The following is a 25529-nucleotide window of genomic DNA, read 5'->3' as shown; positions in this document are numbered from 1 at the left end:
TTTTTACAGCTTCAAGTGGCAAGTTGGCCGTTATTACAGTTCCTTGAAAGACCAGTTTGCCCCAAGACAACTCCTAACCCTTCTTGCTCAAAAACCGTGTACTGCCTTTTTCTTATTATTATACTAGAGAACTGTTATTTCTCTGTTTCTCTATAAAATAACTTGCTTTTGATTATGTGTTTAAAATTTATTGTTAAGGCATTATTACATTTATTAACATAATTTTGCATATTTATTGAATTTTCAGAATGTCCTTATTATTGACATTTTTTGCTAAATGCTGGATAACATTTAGTTAATATACAGCAAAAACTTACAAATTAATTTAAATGGTCAATAATGGAAATTTATTTTTCATAGAATTGGATCTCAGAACACCAGAGGGGAACCCATGACAGTCTATACTGTATGTTTATTTAATTGTTCAATTTGTTCCTTTTACTATACTTACCACAGTAAGGACAACTTGTCCAGGGTGAGACAGTACCCATTTTTTAAATTCTGATGGGTTCCATTCCATTACTCCAGACTTCAAATGCCTAAAATATATTATGAAATGCATTTAATAGTTTTATTTGGCTGCTGTTTTATTTCACATTTGGCTGCCAGTGAAGAATCACACTGAGCAAGTAAAGAATCTGCAAAAGCATTCATGTAAACAAATAGTAGATGCACTCCATACAGATTTTGTGCCAGAAATGGGGTTTAGTGCTGTAATACTGCTGATCTCATGCACACAATGTGTAAGCATATTTGTTCGCAGAAGCCAAAGGGTGTCAAGTTTTTTTTATTAAAGGGTGTTAATAAAAAAATTATTGACCACATTCATTTCAACAAAAGTTTCAGAATAAGAAACAGGAGATCTGTCAGACTTTGGTATCTATTTCCTTAAATGAATTACATGCTCTATAGAAGGACAATAACATATTATGTAGCAAAGTTATACTGTATGAGTAATTACAATAGTAATAATGATAATAATTTGATAATGTTGCTTTATTAGCCCTATACAGTTTCTTGCATTAGGAATTCGTCTTTTCACATACCCCAGCTTGCTCTCCATGAGACACAGACACACAGACAGGGAGAGAAGCTGGGGGTCAGAGCCCAGGGTCAGCCATTGTACAGCTCCCCAGGAGCAGTTGGGGTTAAGGGCCTTGCTCAGGGGCCCAATGGAGTAGGATTTCTCTGCTGTCTGCGGGATTTGAGCCGGCAACCTTTCAGTCACAGGCACAGATCCTTAGCCTATACTCAGTACTATATATAACCAATATCACACAAAAAAAAACCTTTTTATTGTGTTGAACATTGCTGTTTCCACATTTCCTAGCCATTGTTCCACAGGTCCACGTACTTGAACATTCCTGGAACACAAATTTAAAAGGGACCAATGCTTTACAGATTTATTGGTAGTCATTTTTAGGAAACATTTTTAAACTCTTTTATCTTCTGTATTGTACTGACAAATATTTCCTGAACTTTTATTTTTGAACTTTATCTATATTTAATCAGCCTAAGATAGTCTTGAAGCAGAACAAGCAATTTAAACCATCAACATTTGCTCATGTGAAGGAATCCTAACAGTAAACAACAGTGGTCCACTTGGTGGATGTATTTCTCTCTCAAACAACTGACCAAGCATTTCGTTCATAATAGCTTTTGAAAGTAATTATAAATTAATATACACTGTATTCAATACATCAGTATTGGAACCAACAGCATTTGTTGCATTTTTAATTGTGTATGCATACTGTATATACACACATACAAAAAGTATTGTATTACTACTAATTGATCTTATTGAACTTAGTTTTTTAATTATTAATAATTCATTTGATTTTATAAATACATTGAGCTATGTCAGGCATGGCACCTGTCTAAAAAAGGTTGCAAGAATGCACATTTACCTTTATAGTAGGCTATAAAATAGTTTCCTTAATGAACTTATGTACAGTATTTGTTCCACATTAGACATTGGAGGAATGTGCAAAACTAGTTTTTTATTGGACCACCTTGTTTTAGTTGTTGAATTTTAGTTGTTACATTTTAAAATACTGCTGTACACTGGTCCAAAGTGTACCAAAAATTCATTTTGGATGGCCTTTACAATAACCATTATACTGTATAATACTATCATTCTGAAGGTCTCAGAAGTCTCCCTTCATGCAAAACCTGTAGAGATTAAAACATCTGTATCTTTCAATCTTCCAAAACTAAGAACAAATATATGCAATAAGCATGATTTCAGTTCCATTGAAAACTCTCTACACTTGTATTTTGCAATCTTATATGCCGTTTATAGAGTACATACTTTGGCATGGGTATTGTTTCATTCTCTGCAGACCTTAGCATTGCTACAACTGGATGAATTTTAGCTTGATCCTGGATGTCCAGCGAATGGACATTGTCAAAGCATTTTGCCAAGTGTGGCTGAAAAAGAAGAAATAAAACACAAACAGAATCATGTACAAATCTGAAATAATAATAAGTACTGTATTAGAGCAGATACTGTATGTACTGTATGTCTACTAAATAATCATGTGTCAACATAAAATGTATTTAAAATTATTTAATGTGATTTAAGTATTAATAATTTAATATGGAGTGTGATTTGTGGTTTATGGTTTTTAAACATAGTAGTACTTATAAATGTATTTTAAAAAGCAATCATTTTAATTATATGAGTAAAACTAGAAAATACACTTAAGAAAATCACTTGAATTCTTCTGTTTTGTACAGATTAAAAATGTTGTTTAGATTATGATTTTAAATAAAATGTCACTATATATATTATTCACACTATACCACACTATACAAGAACACAAGTTTACCTCCTTAAATTGTAGTATAAGATATAAATAATAAAGCAGCATGGATAGGTCTGTAAAATCCTACCATTCCATTGTCAGCACCCTTTTGCAACTTCAAAAGCTCTTATTTTTAAATTAATTATACGATTTATTCATTAGAAAACCAATTGCAACCTTACTATATATTTTAATAATCACATACAGAGAAACAATTGCTACTTATTGCAGAAATTCAGACTTCGCCTTTACACACACTTTTCTAGAGTATATGACACACTGTATATCACATATTTTCATTTTCCTTCTCATGTGGTACCTGAATAGCGTTTGGGTTTTTACTTTGAGATAAAATATCCAACAGGTCTTCACTGCTAAGGAAGTAAAACCTTGGGAAAACCATTCTCTTTGATTCCAGGTAGTCCTGCAGAAATAATCACATAATTTACTCAATCAAGCACTTCATGATTTTTACCCTTAGCTTTTTGATGGTTATTACCAAGGCATATAACAATCTAAAACTAATGTTACATACCATTTAAAAATATTTTTTTGTTGTGGTAAAGAGATTTTGTCTTAGACCCCTCTATTTTAATTGGAAAAGGGGGAGTTTATCAGATATTCTACCAAAGATTCTTACTAAGCTGTAAGAACCAGGAGTCATAGTTGTACAACACATTTGGAAAGTTAGATCCAAAATTATGCATTTAATTCCTGATCTATCTTAGTTAATACATGTACCAGTAAAATTGAAAACAGAAAAGATTGCTGTTATTATTGAACACTAGGTTCTGAATTACCATTTCAAATAACACAAAATCACCTCGAGACATCTCTGTATCTTGTCCAAGTGCATGTTGCTAGCTTGCAGTATTTCCAAAACTCCAGGACTAGTGGCAGCCTTTAGAGCATTGGGTCTTTCTTCAGTCCTCTGCATTATATCCTTCCAAGTCTGATCCACTTTTAAAAATAGCTTTGCTTCAGCTGGAAGCTGTCTGTGCAAAATGTGTTAACATTTAAGATTATACTAGTACATTTTTAAATTAATGCAATCAAAACATTTGTAAATGGGGGGAGTCCGGGGGTCCGTAGATGACCAGCAACTGACTTTGCTCATGTCATCGACCTGTGTTATCTCTGAAGCTTAGTGTCCCAAAAGTTAAGTGTGTAGATTCTCTTAAAGAGTTGCCGCCCTAAATCTGTGTGTGTGTTCTGTCTGTCCCCTAATCTGCGTGTAAATTCTGGGGTTGGTTTTTGGCTTTTGAAAAAGAGAATAAAAGCAGGTGCTTGTGTGCCTACATGGTCTCCTCTTGTCCTTTATCCTGACAAGTCATTCTAAGATTTTCTTCGGCATGTGAGTTCAATTTAAGAAAGTCTAAGACTTTCTTCTTTTCTCTTCTTATGAAGTCCTTGGTGGTATTGGCTATATGTTTTGGGTTATTGTCATGTTGCATATTGAAGTGCTGCAGAGTGTTGGAAGCACTTTCTTTTACACAGGGAAAACTTCAGAATTCATTCCGATGCTGCCATCAGCAGTTCCATCATCATCAAAGACAAATAACTGTCCATAGTTAACAGATACGTTAGTGTTCTTTAGAGCATCTGCAGTTACTTTCTTTTTCCATGCATTACATATTGCTTGTATGAACTACATATTTTGCATTGTTAATTGTTTATTCTTAATAAGATAACAAGCACTTGAATCTTGTCAATGCACAAAACATCTTCAATAACATATGCAACCTGAATGCTGTTTGAGATGCATGAAATAAAACCATTTGGAACACTAGCTTCTCTCATTATTTAAAAACAGGAAACTTGACATTTGAAAGCTGGCATTTTTTCTAAAAACTTCAAAGTTGTTTTATTTGCATGTTTTCCCAGTTAAATGTTTAATTGTGAAGAGAGTGAATAATCTTTTTTTAGATAATCTTGTAAATAATTTCTTAGTAAACCCTTATGTACTCTCTAGTTTCCTATGAATTCTAAATCAGTGAATTAATGAATGGCAGCATGTCCCTTCTGAGCTACTGCCAAAAAGTGTGTATAGTGTTTAGGCTGTAGTGTACAGTATGTGTTACAAGGTATGAAACATAGTTCAGTTGTAACTTGATCCACACATTTGTATCACTTCAGATAAACTGAAATAGAACCTATACGCGACAGCTTGAACTACAGTTCATTTTTTAAAAGCTACTGACAGTAGTCCAGGCAGCTGATCACACATGGTCATAGCATAAATACTACTTACAGATCACCATATTTTCTAGCATATGCTTGTGACAGATTTCAGTCTCAGATGGGGGCGCAGATGTCATGCTTTTTACACAGATACAGAAAATATTTAAATAGGAGTGTAGGATATAACAGAACAGAAGTTGACCTTAGGGGCTGCATGTACAGAATCCCCAAAGAGTGTCCTTATTAAAACTGGTAGCTATCTTACAGTACTGTATGTACATTCTGTTTTGAAACCACTGAGAAGGAATCCATGTACTGTTACGATCCCTGCCTCTCGGCAACGGAGGAGGCAGAAATAGGCGTAGTCCCTATCCATCAGTTCACCTATCAGTTTTCCCATTCACCACCACACCCCCGTCTCATCCTACTTAAACACCTGTCCTTCCATACCTCGTTGCTCAGTATTGGTTTTCCCTTTCGAGCTTCCTGGTTGCGCTTCTTCTACTCTGTGTTTGTCTTGGATTTCGGTTTACGGTTTTTCCCTTTGGACTTCGGCTTTTCGGATCTCGGCTTGGATTGGTACTTTCGTTCTGTTTTGGATTACTGGCTACCTCTGGATTCTCGGATTGCTCTACGGACTACGACTTCGGATCACGCTTCGGCTTCGGTACACGTTCCCTTTCGGATATCCTGCTTCCCCTGGACTCTCGGCTCGTTCCTACGATTACGGTTTGCTTTCGGATTACGACTTGGCTTTGTTCGCTCCTGCAAGTGGGTTCACTCACTGGTTCGGTCCCTATTACCGAACTTGTAACATGTACGTAACCTGTGAAATGAGGAATTACTGGCTGTCTAATTTCTCTGTTACTGCAGCTTTCTCTATAAACATAGAAAATATAATGTTTTAAATTCCTTTTTGACTTCTCTAATACTCAAAGATATTCCGGTACATTCAGCAAGAGATTCCAAATGAAATGTTTTGCAGTTTTTTTCTACAATTTTACAATTAATTGAACTGAATTACTAGACAAACCTAAGATTTGAGGTTTTCTTCAACTACAAAAATAATTTCATACCCTTGTTTTATTTTATGAAGGGGTTATTATGAATATTAAACAATCACCAAGAACTAATTAAGAAAAAGGAACACAGACAAGAATGTCCCATGGCATGGCAATACCTTTCTCCAAGTTACCAACCCTAGAATCTCAAAAAAACAGATTGGACAGTTGTGATAGAAGCATCACACAACAGGGCTTTGACCATATAAGATCACTTTATTAGACATAGACAATTTCTTGCATTAGGAATTTGTCTTTTCACACACCCCAGCTTGCTCTCCATGAGAGACACAGACAGAGAGAAGCTTGGGGTCAGAGCACAGGGTCAGCCATTGTACAGCACCCCTGGAGCACTTGGGGTTAAGGGCCTTGCTCAGGGGCCCAATGGAGTAGGATTCCTCTGCCAGTCACAGGATTTGAACCGACAACCTTCCAGCCACAGAGCCACCGCTCCGCGCCTAAAAGAGCATTGATCCCTGCCCCACGTGAAGATCAACAGCAGCATGTCAAGCTGCCACGCACGCCTTCCCTCAAATCATGGACCTTAGCAGTAGAAAGCGTCACATAAAAACCAAGATAGACCTAGATCCAATGATATGAGGAGAGTGAATGCTCCTAACACACAGCAAACATCTATTTAACCAGTTAACCAGATCTGTTTCTGCAGCTATAAGCGGCCCTGATTAGAGCTGTAATCTAGCAAGAGTACAAAATGATACAAGGGAATACCCCTTTTTAGAATAACGGACAAAAAAGTGGAGGTCTTTTTCTAAAAATTTCAAAGACACACCCAAAATGTGAGTAACAAGGTACAGTACCTGAAAATTCCTCCTGCTCAGACTAGGACATTACTTCATATAATATTGTTTATGAGGGATTAAATCCACTCATAGTAGTAACCACTGCTATAGGATTTTATAGCAATCACACTTTCACTACTTATGATTCACCTTTTTAGTATTTGTTTTTTCAGGAAACTAGTCAGCAGAAATTTGTCTCTTTGTAACAGTTATTTTAAGTATATCCATTTTTAGAAAGCTAAACCTTAAAATCTAATCCAATAGCTAATCTTAATGTAACATAATAAAGGATTATGAAGCCACACCATTCAAAGTTAATTGCAATGTTTTAGGTTTCTGAGCCAGTGCAAACTAGTTCAAACAAGACATGCATATACTGTACAATACAAGTTCTTAACAATCTGTGTGTTTGAAATATAGATAGATAGATAATACTTTATTAATCCCGTAGGGAAATTGATGTGTTACAGCAGTCAAGCCCAAGACAAGCAAAACTGACATCAGAATAGTTATAAAACAAAAGACAACAAAATAAATAAAAATAAATACATAGGTGTGTGCAAAATGTGCTGATCATAGTCACTGTAAAAACAATAAAATATGTGCATAGGTTTATAAAGACTGATTGTCCAAAAAGTACAATGGAGTAAACATGCTGTCCATAGACGAGCAGATGAAGGGCTAACAGTCCTAGCCTAGGGCAGCGTTATACACCCTGACAGCCGCCGGGAGGAAAGACCTGGGAAGACGTTCCCTTGAACACCGTAGCTGGAGCAGTCTATTGCTAAATGTGCTCCGCTGCCCAGTAACAGTCCCATGAAGCGGATGAGAGGCGTTGTTCATGATGGTGTTGTTCAACTCAGTTGTGAGTTTCAGGGTGATATGGCTGCTGGATATACATACAGGTACTGTATGCATAGATTATAAACACAAATACTATACTTTCATATATATAAATACATTCATTAGCTTCTCTGAATTAAAGAAAAATGTTATCAAACACAAACGTTGCTATGAAATTGAAAAAACCTTCACAACATTGTAAATGTGAGTCTCTACTGCAAGACTTATGTAAGATCAAAGATGACATCAACGTTTAACCTAAGTACTTGGACCAATTCAAACACAATCAGTAATCTAATCACAGTTAATACAAATGTGGAGATGATAAGGATAGCCAACCCAGTATAAAAATATTGTATCTATTTTTTAAAGCCATTTAAGCAAGGAAAGAAAGACAATTTTGCTTTAATAATGTCAGGATTCATGCAAACAAATGTGAGTGTCACCAGCAAAAAAATGAATACCGATACCATACATACGAATAATTATTCACAATGGTATATATGAAAGTACAGTATTTGTGTTTATAATCTATGCATACAGTACATGTATGTATATCCAGCAGCCATATCACCCTGAAACTCACAACTGGCAACCCACTGAAGATACAAAGGTGTGAGCCTGGTCAGTACCTTGGATAGGAGAACTACTGGGAAAAACTAAGGATGCTGCTGGAAGAGGTGTTAATGGGGCCAGCAGGGGGAGCTCACCCTGCGGTCTTTGTGGGTCCTAATGACCCAGTATTGTGATTGGGACACTATAGTGTAAAAAGGCACTGTCCTTCGGATGAGGTGTAAAACTGAGGTCCTGACTCTCTGTGATCACTGAAACTGGAGTTTCTCAAAAAGCGTGGTGTAACCCTGGTGTCCTGGCCAAATTTCCCATTTGCCCTTACCAATCATGGCCTTCTTATAATCCCCATCTATTAATTGGCTTCATTACTCTGTTCTCCTCCCCACTAATAGCTGATGTGTGGTGAGCGTTCTGGCGCACTATGACTGCTGTCGCATCATCCAGGTGGATGCTGCACATTGGTGGTGGTGGAGGGGAGTCCCCATTACTTGTAAAGTGCTTTGAGTGGAGTGTGCAGGAAAGCACTATGTAAGTGTATGCAATTATTATTATATACAATATGCATTTAGATACATATAAGTATATTGTATATAAATAATTGGACCATGTTTATAATCATAAATAAAGAATTGGACCATTTTGATTCATGACTTACAGTATGCACAATTACAAAGCTAAACAAGGCTCATGTACAGTACAATTCTAAAAGATTAGAATTTTATTGTACAGGTATGCATTCGATTATTTCCAATTTAATTGCCATTGACTGCAGATCTCCTGGAAACTTTAAACGTTATTTTCAGTTATAAATTTCAAGCCCTAGTGTTTTTCACAGAAGTGAATCTGAAGCCATAATGTCAAACTTTCTGGCTTAGAAGTGTCACAAACTAAATGTTTTTGCTAAATTGATAATTCTTCTGAACATACCTTTGGATGTCTTTGGCAGAGAAGATTGGCTGTAGGTATAACCACCTTTTCTGGCACATTATCCACTCCTCTAATGTATGAGCAAATAGATTCAGTTTACGCTCCCACTCATCTATCTGTTGCTACAGGGTACAGTAAAGAAAAGAACAAACTATTATTATTATTATTATTATTATTATTATTATTATTATTATTATTATTATTATTATTATCATCAACAATAGGTAACAGCAAATTAAATTCTAGTGAGGATATCATACCCTCACTAGTCTTACTGCTGCCTAAAAAATACACAAAATTTGGCCTCTTTCACAAGAATCTAGTTGGATGTGAAGTATTCAAGTTGGTATTTTACAAAGAAACTGCCCCCTTCTGAATATGTGCACACTACTATAACACAAATGTAAATGTTAGCTTTAAGTATAAATAGCAAACACTTTCAGCTTATAGCAAAGGCCATATTTGTATCAGAAGCTGCAAATGAAAACATTGGGCATCTAAGTACAATTAAATCTATTTATATTGTATACCACTCCTTATCTAGTGTAATAATACTGTACATTCACCGACTATAAAGGACAACGTAAATATTTAGCATTTACTTTGTCTAGTGGTTCCCTTCACAAAGCTTTATAACTAAAATGTGAACAACAATTGAAAAGGAAATAACATACTTACTGTACCTGTGAAATAGGATAATAGTCCAAGCTGTCAGTTAATAGTAGGATCCAACTATATGATTTTACTCTTTTATAAAAGGTTATGACTCTGGCAGACTTAGTGCCCATCTAATACTTTTGTTCTGGACAGTGCTATACTTTGAACTGTTTGTTTTTGTGTAATTTCATGTTTGTAAAAGAAAACTAAATTTTATACATCTCCTGTACATTTTCTCACTGGGACTGCTTTGTGAACAAAAGTAACATTTTTTCCTACAAAATGCAGTTGTTCTGCATAATACTCTATTTACACAATATCTTGATTCAGTTGACATTCTCGGTAATGCTGACCATCACCACACACTCATTCAGGCCACAGATGAAGACCATTTCTATTAACAAATATGCATAATTATCATGATTTGAGAAAAACCTCATCTGCTGACACATTTAACTTAGTAAAAGTATTTACATGAGCTCAAAATAACTACTCGTTATAGATAAAAAGATCATTTCATGTTGAATAAATATACAGTACCTACATACCTTAATTGGATTTGCATAAAGTGATGACTTGAGTGTCAAGATGGTAGCCTGACTCTCCTCTAGCTGTGTCATAACATCTTCAGCTGAAGCTATGACCTTGACAGCTGAGGTGTCAGTCTGGTGGCTGATGAGTCGGAAATCTGTGCTTTTCCACAAGTCAATAACCTTATGTAAAATAGCTTCTAGTGTGGCCTCATTTGTAGCAGTGCTGGATATGTCTCCAATCATATTTTGGTATTGAAATACCTACATTATTTAAGAAAAAAATGTTGTAAGCTTTGTATGTACAGTACAATGGACATTTGCCATTTGACAATAGAAATGAACATTACTGTATATAACCAAAACCAAACTGTTTTTTTTATAATGGTAGAAATCAACTGTCTACTGATATAAATCTTCAAGCTTTTCCACTATATATCTCTGAATATTTTAATTATACAGTATATGTATCCAAAGTGCTATTTGTATAAATTAATTTTCCTAAAGTGCCAAAAAACTGTATTTAACAGACAATAGAAAAGCTGAATGAAGAGTCATTTGTAGAGGATAAAAATTGAGAAGGGCTTGCTAAATTTTTTTTTGTGAAATCATCAAATGCTTGCCTTTTGCATTTACAGTGAGCAGACCATTACATAATGTAATGCATAATACCACAATAATATATGGAAACCTGTAGGCTTTCATATATTATTGTGAAAAGTAGCACATATTCTTCTTATAGCTCAGATATCAGTTACCCTTAATTCCAGCAAGTTTCCCAATGTGAAATTTTCCTCTTTAATAAAGGATCTTCCCATTTTGTACTGAATGTCTTCCCAATGCCTGGGACGGAGACAGGGGTTTCTAAGTGCCACGATTATAGGTAAACAGAGTTTGAAATCCATCACTCTTTGCTTTAGATGTGGAACAATATTATTTTCTGGCAAACCTAAATGGGAAAAAATAAAAGATAAAATTTACAGATATTGCAAATGTGCTTTCAATAATAACTGAATTAATTATTTATTTCCTATAAATATTCTGGATCTTTTAATATGCTTTTTATATAACTGTTAGAGACAATATTCTACATAATAAATGTACAAAGGAAAGTATAACATTAAGGTAATATTTAGAGAAAACAACATAATATTGGAGCAAAATGACATAACTTGATTTGTTTTCAATATAGTTTAATTCAGTTTAATTCATTTTTTAACAATATGTATTAACAAGTGCACAGTGAGATCAATATTTTTTTTCCATTGTAATCCCTTGAATTTTGCATCCTTAAACAAACATCTTATCTTTTAAGACATATTACATTATTGATATATCTTAGTGTTATGTCAACCCAATGTGCCCTGTCTGAACTAGGAAAACTATACAGATTGAACAGATATTTGTGTTGTCTGTTAACTTAAGGAAACTTTCATTTTACATGCAATGATTTCTCTGGACACAGTTTCTTATAATTACTCTAAAGGCTCTGGAACAGAAAATAAATTTATTCTTTTCTCTGATTGTTGAATTATTAACATTTTTGCACCAGAAAAAAAGTTAATTCCCTTTAAAAAATTATCACAGGTATTAATAAGGAAGTCGTTTCTTCAGTGTGTGATGTCACATGTGATGTCACATGTTCGCATGGGTTTCTTCTGGGTGCTCTAGTTTCCTCCCACAGTACAAAGACACAGGTAGGTTAATCGGTTTGTAGGAAAATTGGCCCTGGTGTGTGTGTGTGTTTCTGTGTTTGCCATGAGATGGACTGGCATCCTATCCAGGGTGTACACAGCAATGACCCTGCTGCTTGCCAGGATAATTTCTGATTCCTCCGTGACCCTGAATTGGATAAAGTAGTGGGTGAATGTTCTTGTCTGAATACTTTACCTTTCTCTAACATGTAAATAGTCTGTGTGATCCTGTTAACATCTTTCTGAAGTTCATCCACGTTGAGATGATCAAAGTTGGTGTCCTTCCACTGCCTGTACAGCCTGTCCCACTCCTCCTGCATTTCCCATAAAAGCTTTCGTAAAGTCAAGTGATAGTCAATATCAGACAACTCAGCTTCTACTGCCATGGCACTGGCACCACTTGCTTGACTTGCTTGCCCCTTCTCCGATAGAGCTGTGAATGATTTCTTAGTTGAAATGGAACTCCCCAAAAGCTCCCTGTAACTTGAGTAACTGTGGGCTTTTTGGGAAAATATTTCAACTTCCTCTGTTAAAGACTGGATGATTTCTTTGGCAACATTTGGAGACGTTTCAGAATGAAGGAGGACTGGATTATTCACCTAATAATGAAACAATGAAAGGTAAAAAGTAATTTAATTCCAATATCATGTAAATTCATGTAATTATTTTGACTAGGTATCAGTAGGTATGTATATATTTTTTTAAATCATTTTAGACTGTATATGCTTGTGGATCTATCATTTGTATGTACTGTACTATATATACGGAATATTTCACAAGAATGTGTCCATTACTTAATTTCTATTATTTTTTGTGTTAAAAGCCATGTTGGTTTAGCTTACCTTTGTCTTTACATGTATGAGTTCATATCGGAGATGGTTTAGGTACACTCCCAAATCACCACTAAACCTAACAACGTTGTCATCTCTGTTAGTTTCACAGATGAGGACAGTAGATTTAAGGTGCTGGAAGCTGGGGACTAGGATCTGGTACAAGGCCAGTTCCTCTGGAGAAATGGGGATTCTGTAATCTTTAGCAATGGTATATAACTGGGTGACAAAATCATACTGCCTTTCCAAAGCAGGCATTTCCAGAGTGATACGCCCCAGGAAGGTTAGGTGATCCACAAACTCTTCTACATTTTCAATTTCTTTATCCAGCTTTTTCAAAGCTCCTGTAATAACCTGACAGAAAAACAAAAATATGTTTAATTTTTCTGGTTCCCTGAGAATAGCTACCTTGCAGTTGTGCATGGGTTTTGAATTTAAATTAACACAGCCTAGTGCTCCTGGTAAAATCTCTCTTGATAGTTGAGATCCCAGACAAAAACCATCCACTCCTCATAACAGTTCTAACAAAATCTCTGAGAACCTCAACAAGAACAGGAATACAAGCACTGACCCTTGGAGCCAGACTTAGGGGTGGTGTTTATTTGTGAGTGCCTGGTGGCTGGGTAAATCATGTAACACAATTGGACACAACCTGAAATAAATGCAGCTGTCTTCTGGGCTTACCAAACATGAGGTAAAGACTAAATGTTTGGATGCAATGCCAATATGACAGAGAGAGACAGATCACAATAGCCTGGCTCTTGGTACTGGTGACCAGCTTTTGGGATGTAGGAATACACTGGTGGGTAAGAATTTGGAGCTAGTGTAAGAGGTGGAGAGGAACTAACTACTTATAGTCTCACAGGTACTGTACACATATCAGTAGCTCTTGAACCAAACTTCTCAGACAAGGGTGGTCTCTTTCCTGTTGTGGAATGGTTCTACACATGGGTTTGAGGATTCCCAAAAGCCCCCAGCTGGGTGCTGTATAGTTGGAGTTTATCCTGACAGGACAAGGTTCATATCGATGAAACTGAGTGTCAGAGAGGAAAAGTAACTTTTTTTCGCACCCATGTGCCTTAAAGTACAGTAGTTCAGAGTATTTAACATTCTTGGAGCCAGTGGGTAAACTGTCAGTGCTTGATATGTTTTAACCTACCAACTCTATGGTTCTGCTGGGGGACTTCATGAATCACTTGATGAAGCTGGAGAAGAGTGAGCTTTCAACTGATGCCCACTTAATATACTGTATGTTAGAAGGAGTTGGAACTGATGCATGGGACATCGACCAGATAGACATGAGGGTTCATAAAATTTGGCACATGCAAAACAAGGTCTAGCTTTTTATCAAAATTTATCAAGAATGACGGAACAGAAAATGATGTAATTATCAGTATCATTCAGTACTAAATGTTAACAACATATTCACTAGAAAAAGAAAAAAGCATCAATGCTGGACCAAGAAAATTCTGAACTGAATTAACAGGGAATCTTCATGAAGAAAAACAGCTATCCTTATATAATATTCTTATAGAACCTTTCAAAAACCTTTCAAAATTGCAAGATGTAGACAGAAAATGGCATTGCATTTATGTTAAAATACTACAACTCTAAGACATGTAATGTACTGTATATTATACAGTAACTGCAAACTAGTATATTGAAATGTATTTTTCTTCTCTTTCAAAATAGTTGGTCTAAGGAATAATAGTCTAAGGAACTGGGTCACCATTACAATTGCTGTTTATTATCTTTTGTTGTAGTTTTATATTAAAAACCAAATGAAAGCAAAATATTTTCATCAGCAAGTACTGTACCTCCATCAGTTCCAGATTTCTCTCCTTGGCAAAAACAGGCAGCAAAGAGTGAATGGTGGAGACCACAGCCTCTGGATGCAGTAAACAGTCTTTTTGGTATTGGTGAGTCATTACCATCATCATATTTATTCGCTTTTCAGTATTCATCCTTTTTATCTGCTGAACATGCTCTGTGTGTAAAGCCAAAATAGACCTCAAATCGAGGGGTGCCCAATGTTCTCTTGCCATAAATGCGTTTACATCAGTCAGCATGGCTTTTTCTACCATTCCACAGAACATCTGAAACCTCTGGCTGTAAGCTGCAACAGCTTTCATCCCCATTTCCATCTTCTTCAAGGAATCTGTAATCTAAAAATGTATGAGTTTATTAGCTTTTTACTTAAGCACTTACTGGGATGTATTGTAAAGTATTTGACATTCTACTGTTTACCACTACAGAAGAAGATATTCCTGCAATGAACAGATTACTGCAAAAAATGAAATTTATCTGATTGCTACATATTGACTTTCAAATAAGTGGACAGATTACAATACTATAGTACATTACTATACACAGTACATACTATTAAACTTATGATAAAATAATGAACCTTAATAAAAATGAATTATATTTCATTTAAAAATGCTTGAAATTACACGTTTAATATTGGGCACTAAATATTCCACACAAAGTGTGGCACATTCTGAACTTTATTTATATGCTTCTGTGTACTGTATACTTTTGATACACATGAGTTACTTTGTTGCGTAAGCAGGTGATTGGACACAAGTAATGAAGTGTATAACTGTGTATAAATTTACTAAAATGTCCAGCATTAATAAGAGAACAATTTCAAGTTCAGCAATTTCAATGCTGTATTGAGTGTCCATCAGTGATAGGTCATCTGGTAGACCACATACTGTATCATGACTTTTAGTTAAGACAGATTTTAACGAACTGTAATGGACCTAATTGTAGGGCAGAAGAGTTTTCTCACTACAGAACACCACTGAGGTACTGTTGCCTGATGTGACAGCACTATTTTGATCAAATCCTGGGACCTCATATGCTGCCTTTCCCGTAGGCTCATCCTGATGTAATGAACTTCTAATTCAGCAACATATTTTCACGTACTGCTTTATTAACAATAACTTTCTTGCAAGGTAAGAATGTGACAGTTACTGTATGTCTTGGGTGTCCTACTCGCCATAACTGAAGCCCAATGTAAGATGGGCTGGGAAAAAATGTAACATCTGTGACTCAGGGAAAAGGTTCATACTTATCCAAGCTATCTGTGAGGAATGGGAAAGAATTCCACAAGACATCACCTGCAAGCTGTTATAATACAAGCTCAGATGTACAGTACAGCTTGTATTACTTCTAATTCTGACCATACCATCTGCCAGCTTGTAACATACACAGTAGATCTTCTCTTGACCAACGAATTCATTTACCCATGTTTGCATACTTACATCAGAATGGTAGGAGGAATCAGTCCCTAGCAGTAGTTCTAAATTTGGCCATGGTCTTAGGTTTTGCTGTTGCTCCAGGTCTTGCTCCTTGTCTACTGAGAGCTTCAGGTCATAAATGGGTTTGGAGTGGAAGGGCAGCAGCTGAGGGTCCTTACCGAAGGATGTCAGCTTGACTGATTCAGAAAAGGGAAACTGAAATTACACATCTTACTGTTACATATTAATTAGGAATTTGTTTCAATTTTTGTAACTTATTTCTGTGCTTTCTTACCTATTGTTTGTTCTAATTCATGGAGTAATTCTTGTATTTTTAGAGAAAAGTCACCAAGGGAGGGCTGAACAGACATAGTTACCATTGGTCTTTGAGCGCTGAAAAAAAGACACATACAAAAACTGCTCTTAGAAAACAGTTGCAATAAATTGTATTTTACAGAATGTCAGAATCTATTATTCTACAACAATGAGATCAATGTTTATTACAAGACTTCTGAAAAGAAACATGACAAAAAATACTTTTAATGACTAAAACTAAGAGAGTATATGGCTTCAAGAAAATTATACACAGAAGGATGTACTGTACATTAAGAGCTTCACATACAAGGAAACGCATTTGGTGAAACCTGTGCTTATTAAATTATCAAAAGTATATAGAGTACATACCATCTTGTAATACACTCTTCAATATCTTCCCGTTCTTCATCACCTGTTTCTTCAGAATTTTCAAGACCATTCAAATCTAATTGAGAAATTGTTGATACCAGTGTTATTCATGGCATGTCTATCACTGTTCTTACATTCCCTTTATGATACATATTGCTGATTGCTAAATTGATACTTTTACCTTAGGAAATATTTTAAAACAATGCTTCAGAACATTTAACGTCAAAGAACAATCCCATTGGAATTATACATATTCATTTGAATCACAGCATGACTATCTTAAGAGATTAAAAAGGATTGAATAAATATGGTATTTACTTGTTTAACTTTTTAACTATTTAACTATTTGCAGATTGTTAACCATAAAAACTCAAGAACAATAAAACTATTCTACTTTCTTATAAAAATTGAATAGATTTCAGTATATTTATGATTTTCAGATATATTTTGCTAGCACTTTCTCACACAAAGCCAAATATTTAAATGTTCAATTAAAAATCACATTTCCATCTTTTCACTACTGCTGTTTTGTCATTTTTCAGAAGACATACTTTCAGTTTTATATGGTTTACCAATAGAACCATCAGGTAATACAGTAGCTGAGACTTTTGTATGCAGGTTGTGGTCATCTTTATGGACTTCAGTCTCACTGAGGATGGTGAGCACAAGATTAACTTCAAAGACTGCCTCAGATACCAGCTCCAGCTGCTGATTTTTCTTAATATCTGCCAAAACCTATAGACAATATAGACATTAAAATCAGACAGTCAAACTGTATAAATGTTGGAATTGTTTATTAATACTCTAGTAAATGTAACAGCAGAGAGATGATTTCCTACACAATTTTAATTCTATGGTTAGGATAACAGATGGAGATAAAACAGTGCTAACTTTTTGCCATGTTTCTGAATTTGTTAAAGTTACTTTTAAGTGCGTATCACATGGTACTGTATGCTCAATATTATGTTCTGTACATCAGCCTTGCACAAAAATCATTCTGAATTTTGCAACTCAAGCAGCAAAGGCTTGCACCTATAATACTGCACAGTTCAACACTGAACTATATTTTCAGGATAAAGAGTTTAGACTGGCTTTGTCAATTGCCCTCTGTGACTGGAATTCCAAAAGTTAAAGATCACAATTGGTTGAGAGTGCTGAGGTCAGGCAGTGTAGATTTAGTCAGCAGCAAAGCAACAGCCTGTAAGGAATCCCTAATGAAGAGGTATACAGATCCTATGCAGACGCAGGAGCAGGTACTGTAGATATCGAAACAGGTGTACAATCCAAAATATCAGGCGAGATTGTGGTCGAAAGGTGGGAGGTAGCTCAAAATCCAGGAGATGCGAAGAGAGGCGTACAATCCAAATCAGTAGGCAAGGTGCAAGGTACAAAGTCGAGGGACAAAAGGGTAGTTCAGTAACCGGGAGAAGTATAGAAAGCGAGGTACAAACAAAGGCAGGGTAGAGCTCTCTAAGAGAAGACTCAATTACCGAGCAGCGGGAAGCGGGTCTGGATGGTTTAAATAGTGCTGCGTGCCGCACAGTAGAGCATGTGCTGATTAATTAACATGTGTGGCGGCGCTTGTTATCATTAACCCACTGCTGGTGCTGATTAGTTCTCGTGTGGTTGATCTCCGCTGGTCGTAACACAGCCCCTCTGACTTTCTTTGTGCCTGTTATCTCATCACTTCATCAATCTATGTATCTAGGGAATTATGAGGCTTACACTTTGAAAACATAGGAGAGGCCTTGGAGAGTGTATGATTCAGAGGAAAATCTAAATACTTCTCCAGATGATCCCTCCTGAGTTGGCCAACAAATGCTAATTCCAAATTTCAGGAGTATACTGTGTATAAATAACTGGAAAACCCAAATGAAAAACAGAAGTCATATCAGGAAATTACTGCTTCCAGACAGATTTATTAAACAGCCTGAATAATTTTAAAATAATTTTAAAATATTCTGAAAATCAGGCATCTCATATTTAAAGACATCTAGAGGCAGCATTGAAACCTCTTATAGTAAGTTTTCCGTTAGCACTTCCAAATCATTAAATACTTCATTTGACAAGAGCCTTTTACAGTTCAGGAAGTCACAAAAATATCCAAATAATGACAATTTTTACTAATGTTTTTGGTACAATAATTTCATTATATGATCTATAATGGTCTCAAACATTTGCAATGTGTTATGTACAGCAATTTAAATTATGCAGTGTAAGTAATTACCTCATCAATATGATTAAAAGTTTTTGGTTCACTTGACTGTATTTTAGGTGGTGCATCCAAATGAGTACATAGCTCTTTGCCATTGTTACCCATTTCTAGATCTTGACTTGAAATGTTGGCATTTGTTTTCCTGCCAAGAAAAGAGATTCAACAATTTAAAACGTTCACAACAAATGTGTAACAAACATCGGACAGATACATTTTCAGGAAACTTCTAATATCACTGACACTGCAGTCTCATTTTTAGATTTTCACAAATATTTTATTTACATAAAACACATAATTAAATGGTAGCCATCCACAAGTAATAAATGCTAAAATTTAAAATGACAGGAATTTTGCAAAGGAAGACACTTATGGTAACATCTTCTCACAAAGCTAACTTTCTCAAACTGAAAATATTTTCATAAGGCAATTGTTAAAATGCGTACATAACAATTAGTGACAATGGATGAGTATGCATACATCCTAAAATGGATGTTTTCTATAATGGCAACTCCTGAAAATGAAATAATGTATAAAGTCTAAATACTATCTGTCTATAATTTGAAATACATAACACTCTTACCCTGAGTCTTTTTTTCGTTTGCCGTCTGCTAGTTCATTATTGTAAGAGGCACTGAGAAAATCTAAAAGAAGGTGAACTGCTGTTTTCACTAAACGACAAAGCATCTCCTCAAAGATCTTATCCACCAGTTTCAGGAACCTGTCAAACCTATTTAGAATACTGCGCCACTCAGCGATCTTTGCATACAAGGGTCTATCCTCTGGGTCCATGGACACAGGCAGAAACAGCCTCTCGGCATCTTTTATTTCTGCCACCTTCCAGAATAAAAAGAAAATTAAAAAGAAACATGCAAAGATTTTCAGAACTAACATTCCATACCACAAAAAAGCTACAGCAGGTGTTCCAAGATAATAGTTATTATACATACAGTATAAAAGGGCCTTTATAAAATAACTCACTGTAAATACTGTATAAAATTGTAGTAAAACGTTGTGTTTTCTCTCTTCTTTTTTCTTCATGGAATAAACCTATTACTTGTTCCTTTGCAGCCTATGCATGCTGACGCAGCTACCCACCTGAACAACATGTCAATTAAATATTGCTTTCATTGAAAAAAGGAGGTTTTGAAAAGTCAAACGGCAGCTATTCTCTTTGGGAGTTTATTTAAGGTAAAGTATTGTCAAAAGAAAAGAACATTACCTTCAGGAAAGACAGTCTAATCAGTTCAGTAACTTTGTCATGAAGACTTTCAAGCTGACTGAGTGCATATTTACGCTGAAGAGCCTGCACTTCACAAAACTTCTGAAGGGAATATGTACATGATCTATCCAGCTACAATGAATAAACAAAAGTTGTCAGTGAATAGAGTGTAAAACTGCAGACAGACTGTACGCAACATACTTTCAACTGCTTTTGTATTGTTCAGTTTCAATGATATTGATTAAAAGCTGGCAAACCTTTTTAATGCATTTCATTTTGTTTGATTTATGACACTTCATTATGTGAAAATGTTAGATTCATGGTGGCTTTTATTAATAGTGAGAAAATATTTTAAATAAATGCATACATTTAATGAATTTAGGAAACAACAGTGTGTTGTTAATTGTGCATCAGCATTAGTGATCATTATTTGCCTTTGAATAATTTGACATACTGCATGAGAACAATAGAGGGAATCCTGAATTTAGCTGAAAAAGGGTACATTTGATATGAATAATGTTCAATTGCAAAAAATTGAAATTTACTACACTATGACAAAATCAAAACAGTTTTTTTCCCTCTCTGTTATGTCCAAGGTTCTCTTTATGGAAGTATACAATACAAAATACTGTGCACTTGCCTTTACAAATACAATGACTTTGTCTTTATATCCAAGCCCTCCACTACTGCTGCTGGCAGCCTCACATAATTCTTTTATGTCGATCAAACACCTCTGAAGAATTTCATCGGCAAAAAACAGTTCTTTGGTCAACAGTTTCCTAAAAAAGTTAACATCAACTTCAAACTAATGTAACTAATGTCAAGAACAAGAACATATAATTGTATATAAGTCTGTGGCTGATATTTTTCATTAATGATTAAAAGATCTTAATTAAAAATACATCATGTACTGTATAAATGTCTGTATGAACACTGAGCTTGGGAACAATTATTGAACATATTAAAAATCCAGGGAAGTGTATTTAAAACTGAGAACAGAAGTTAATAATACACCACATTTTCCAAGATAAACATGTGGTTGAATACAACAGGACATACTATTGTACTTTAACTTAGATTTGGAAATGGATTATATAACAAGGAACAAATGGTCAGTTCATTTCTTCTGTGACACATATACATTAGTTAACAACTTAGCACAAAACTTTTAAAATAACTTTAAAACTAATATTGTAAAGTGATTTACAGTGCTGAGAAAATGTTTGTGAACACCTTAGGATTTTCACATATTTGAAACCTAAAATGTTATTAGATCTCAATCTAAGTCCTAATAATTATAGTTAACTTAATGAAACATGACACAAAACATGACCGACATTTATTTAACCCTAAATGCTGCAAAATTCAATAAGCATGTGTGGCAAACCACATTATATGAACCTTTAGACCAAGTAATGGTGGCACACTCCTGAGCAGCAAAATGCTTGGGGTTCACTAACTTTTTCTACTTTTTCTACGCAATGCCAAGTGTCTTAGAATTCACAATACAGTATGTACTGAAGATTAATGCACATTTTTGTTGTGAATTTGCTTAAGTGATTAATAAATCAAATACAAAAAACTAAATAAATTCAATGATAAGGAATAAGGTTTCAAATGCACACATGCAGTGTCATCAAAGTAAATAAAATGATTGTCAGTCACACAATTTGTTTAACTTAAGTTGCAATTGATTTAATCTTAAATTCCAGTAAAGCACATTACTATTAAAATGTTAAATATGTTACACAACTTACTTGTAACTGCTTGCTTTGGATTTCCGAACATTGATTTTCCAGGCTGAAAAAGCTTTCCAGATTCTGAAGAAGAGCAGACGTATGATTAAAGAAATAAGATCTAGATCTTCTAAAAGGTCAAGGTTAAATAAGTCAAAGAATAACCACAGATCCTGTTCAGAAATAAGAAATTTAGCAAATATACAATATACAATATACAACACACACTTAAATAAACAGCAACCAAAGAGCAAACGTTTGCATCAAAAGAACTGAAAGAAACAAAAGTAGTGTGCCTTTTATTGTACTCCATAGGATTTCATTGTTTTTTAAATAAGTCTAATTTTCATTTAGCTGCATTTTTGTCTATCTCCCTGAAAACCATAAATACTGTAGGAATTACCATAGTTAATCAACCCTGTTCATCACTACAACCTTATAAAGTAAAGAGGAAATAATATCCTAGCCAGCTGCCACAGTGATGCTTCAATATTTCACCTCTCTTACAGGTACTGTAACTCAGGCAAAGATATAGCCCACATTTTAAACAGCATTATTGAGACACTGAGACAGTCCTTCTGTATTAACCTGTAAAGATTGCAATCAGAAATATGTGGGAGGTTCAATTTTTTACTATTTATTTCTGTTTGCTTATTAACATATTAATTATAATTCAAATGTGAAGAGCGTTTCACAAAACTAAAATCAACAAGAGGTCTGTTGTTAATACAATGCATGTTTATTCTTAATCATTTAAATTTAATTTGCTACAGATACTATATTTAACAAATAGACCCCTCAGTAGTATTAAGAGATATCTAGCAAGATCCTACCCTGAAAACAACAATTCACCACTCCTTCGTTTGATCTCTCTTGTGTGCAAATAATTCATAATTATTTCTTCACTTAGAATATTAATTATGCAATGCTAATTGTTCATCCTTTTGAAGTATGACATTATGAAAGGTTGTTGCATACCAGTCAAAGCTTTCGAAGTCAGCTTATTATCATCACTGACTGGTGCTCAACCCATAGTTACAATGTACTGTATACTGTAAATACATACAGTATACTTTGTGACATTGCTTTCAACCAACCTGAACTTTGTAAATAATGGTAATTGGAAGATCTTGTTGAATATCTTTCTCTCAGACAGCCATTCCAACACAGGTGTAATTTCACACTTTTCTAAGGCTGACACCTAAAAAACAAAACAATTGCACTGGTAATTTGACCGTTTTATTAATATCTTATTTATCATTTAGTGTTTAATTCAAAGGGTAGGATGGTGGTGAAGTGGTTGGTATTGCTGTCTTGCAGAGCTAGAGCGCAATCTATGTGGAGTTCTTATTTTCTCCTTGTGTTTGCATGGGTTTTCTCCAGTCTCATGCCACAGTCCAAAGAGCTACTGGTAGGTAAATCAGCTTAAAATTGTCAAATTGGCCCTGGTGCAAGAGTATGTGTGTTTATGCCTGTATGTTCCCTGTGATGAACTGGCATCCTGTCCAGGGTGCATCCCATCTTAAACCTGTTATTCCAGCTTCTCTGTAACCCCATACTGGTTAAAGAAGGGTTGTTCAATACAAATAAACATAAGTGTGTATCTATGATTTAAAAATCCTTGCCTAATGCTATTTTCAGATTACTTTCATCTAGTAGCCATACCAGTGCACAGTATAATTAATACTCATATCCTTCTAAATGCTTACATTTAAATGTTTAGTGTTTACAGCACTATGCAGATTTGAATTTAACAATACATTAATATTATCTTCTAAAATAACTGTGTCTGTTCTGACAAATGTCCATAGAAGAGTGATACTGAAAATGGCTTTGTTCATTGGAGCATATATCCATTTAAGTTATAAGGTGCTCTTAATTAACAAAAGTATAACAGAAGGGAATAAAAAAAAAATCTTATGGATTCCAAGTGATCATTTGATGTTTTCAAGGAATTACTGTAAATCATTATATTCATTACATCATTTATCATTACATTTATTTACATTTCTAAGATTCCAGGTCAGTTTATTTCAGTCCTGCTCCTTGCTATCATAAAGAACTATGTTTATGCAAGCATTCTAATTACAGAATTAGGGAATTCATCGAACATCAAACAAAATAAAAAATGAAAAGAACAACAAAAACTAATACTTTCAGGAATTTAATTTGGATGTTAAGATACAATATTATATATATAGTAAATATAATTGCATTTTATGCCAGTCTAAAAATAATATACTGATTTAAACAGGTCATAAAGGAAGGTGAAAGTTACTGGAATAGATTGTATTTACATTTTCCTTTGAAGGCCTTTGTGCCTCTCTAGTGGCTTTGTGAATTATGAGTTAATAGGTCTAGTAAGATCAGGCTTGATTTACACATCAAAACTTTGATGCAACTTCAATGTGAGTAGCAGTTCTATGAACCTAATATCATGTAGCACTTACCTTGAAAATGTAAGAGGCACTTACAGTCCAGTACTGCATGCTCTGCTTGGCTGTATGAGCAGAAACAACCTGGAGGTCATATGGATTATATCGAGCCTTTGGATCATTTCGGTTTCTCAGCAGGCAGTATACATATTCCCCTTTGTCATCCGTCTTCTGTTCTTTCTTTTGAAGAATACAAATTTTGAATAGTTTTACTTAAGACCTACAGTATTTCTAGCTGATGTGTGGTGAGCGTTCTGGCGCACTATGGCTGCCGTCGCATCATCCAGGTGGATGCTGCACATTGGTGGTGGTGGAGGGGAGTCCCCATTGCCTGTAAAGCGCTTTGAGTGGAGTGTCCAGAAAAGCGCTATATAAATGTAAGCAATTATTATTATTATTATTATTATAGTGTCTACATATTTCTTTATTTATTACACATAATCAAATGCATTACATGTAATGCCTTTTCAACCTTATTTGTGAATTATGAGACCATGTAATTCACTTGATTACACATGAAAAAACTACTTAACACAAAAAAATGAATAAGAACAAAACACACCTCATTTGCATTTTTTGAGTCTGTTGATGCCCCTGAACTGTTCTTTTCAAGAAACTCAGTGCACCAGCCTAGCTTTTCTCTGAGCTTTAAAATACAGTTCAGAACACAGTCGTCCTCTGGTTCTATTAACACAAGAATTGAAAAAAAAAACAAATAATAAAAAATGTATAAATAATACAATAGGAAACAAGCACTTTTCAGTAAGTTTTAGTATCTCTTTTTTTGTATTTCTCTGCTAAACAAAAACGGAAACATTCAGCAGGGGTATAAACAAGTTTAAAACTGGAAAATCACAAGTGAAATGTTTCACAACAAAAGGAAAGTACTGTATGTGAAAATTTGCAATGCAATGTAGTTGACAAATAAATAAGTTCATTATTGTACACTAAATTTCCACTTCTTAACATGACACTGAGTATTTGACACTGTGAGTCTCCCTTTCCACACAATCCTTTGTCATCCTTTTGCCCACTGGGATCTTGCCTGTTGTTGTTACAACATAAAAAACTGAAAATGAAATGAAGCCACTC

At 34.9% G+C, this 25529-nt stretch overlaps 1 protein-coding gene across 5 annotated transcripts in view; it reads right to left on the bottom strand.

Moving 5' to 3' along the window:
* The window catches only part of LOC148674596 (dynein axonemal heavy chain 6-like), a 126407-nt gene that overhangs the window by 83101 nt on the left and 17777 nt on the right, over positions 1-25529 (bottom strand). For 4 of the 5 annotated variants that reach the window (XM_088624874.1, XM_088624875.1, XM_088624879.1 and 1 more), the window contains exons 6-28: positions 25000-25121; positions 24453-24617; positions 23100-23203; positions 22024-22086; positions 20907-21045; positions 20267-20398; positions 19628-19881; positions 19060-19189; positions 17384-17567; positions 16833-16908; positions 16444-16541; positions 16173-16345; positions 14721-15068; positions 12916-13257; positions 12270-12672; positions 11138-11328; positions 10398-10643; positions 9193-9314; positions 3631-3802; positions 3127-3231; positions 2312-2430; positions 1290-1364; positions 452-539 (exon numbers count right to left, since the gene is read on the bottom strand). In XM_088624874.1, the coding sequence (XP_088481000.1) occupies positions 452-539; positions 1290-1364; positions 2312-2430; positions 3127-3231; positions 3631-3802; positions 9193-9314; positions 10398-10643; positions 11138-11328; positions 12270-12672; positions 12916-13257; positions 14721-15068; positions 16173-16345; positions 16444-16541; positions 16833-16908; positions 17384-17567; positions 19060-19189; positions 19628-19881; positions 20267-20398; positions 20907-21045; positions 22024-22086; positions 23100-23203; positions 24453-24617; positions 25000-25121 (3851 nt within the window). The remainder of the gene's footprint in view (positions 1-451; positions 540-1289; positions 1365-2311; positions 2431-3126; positions 3232-3630; positions 3803-9192; positions 9315-10397; positions 10644-11137; positions 11329-12269; positions 12673-12915; positions 13258-14720; positions 15069-16172; positions 16346-16443; positions 16542-16832; positions 16909-17383; positions 17568-19059; positions 19190-19627; positions 19882-20266; positions 20399-20906; positions 21046-22023; positions 22087-23099; positions 23204-24452; positions 24618-24999; positions 25122-25529) is intronic. The other variant, XM_088624878.1, reaches the window with a different exon arrangement.

Source organism: Lepisosteus platostomus, chromosome 3, assembly GCF_059453375.1.
Source record: "Lepisosteus platostomus isolate fLepPlt1 chromosome 3, fLepPlt1.hap1, whole genome shotgun sequence".
Classification (NCBI taxonomy): Eukaryota; Metazoa; Chordata; class Actinopteri; order Semionotiformes; family Lepisosteidae; genus Lepisosteus; species Lepisosteus platostomus.
This window is presented reverse-complemented; position numbering and strand designations above follow the sequence as displayed.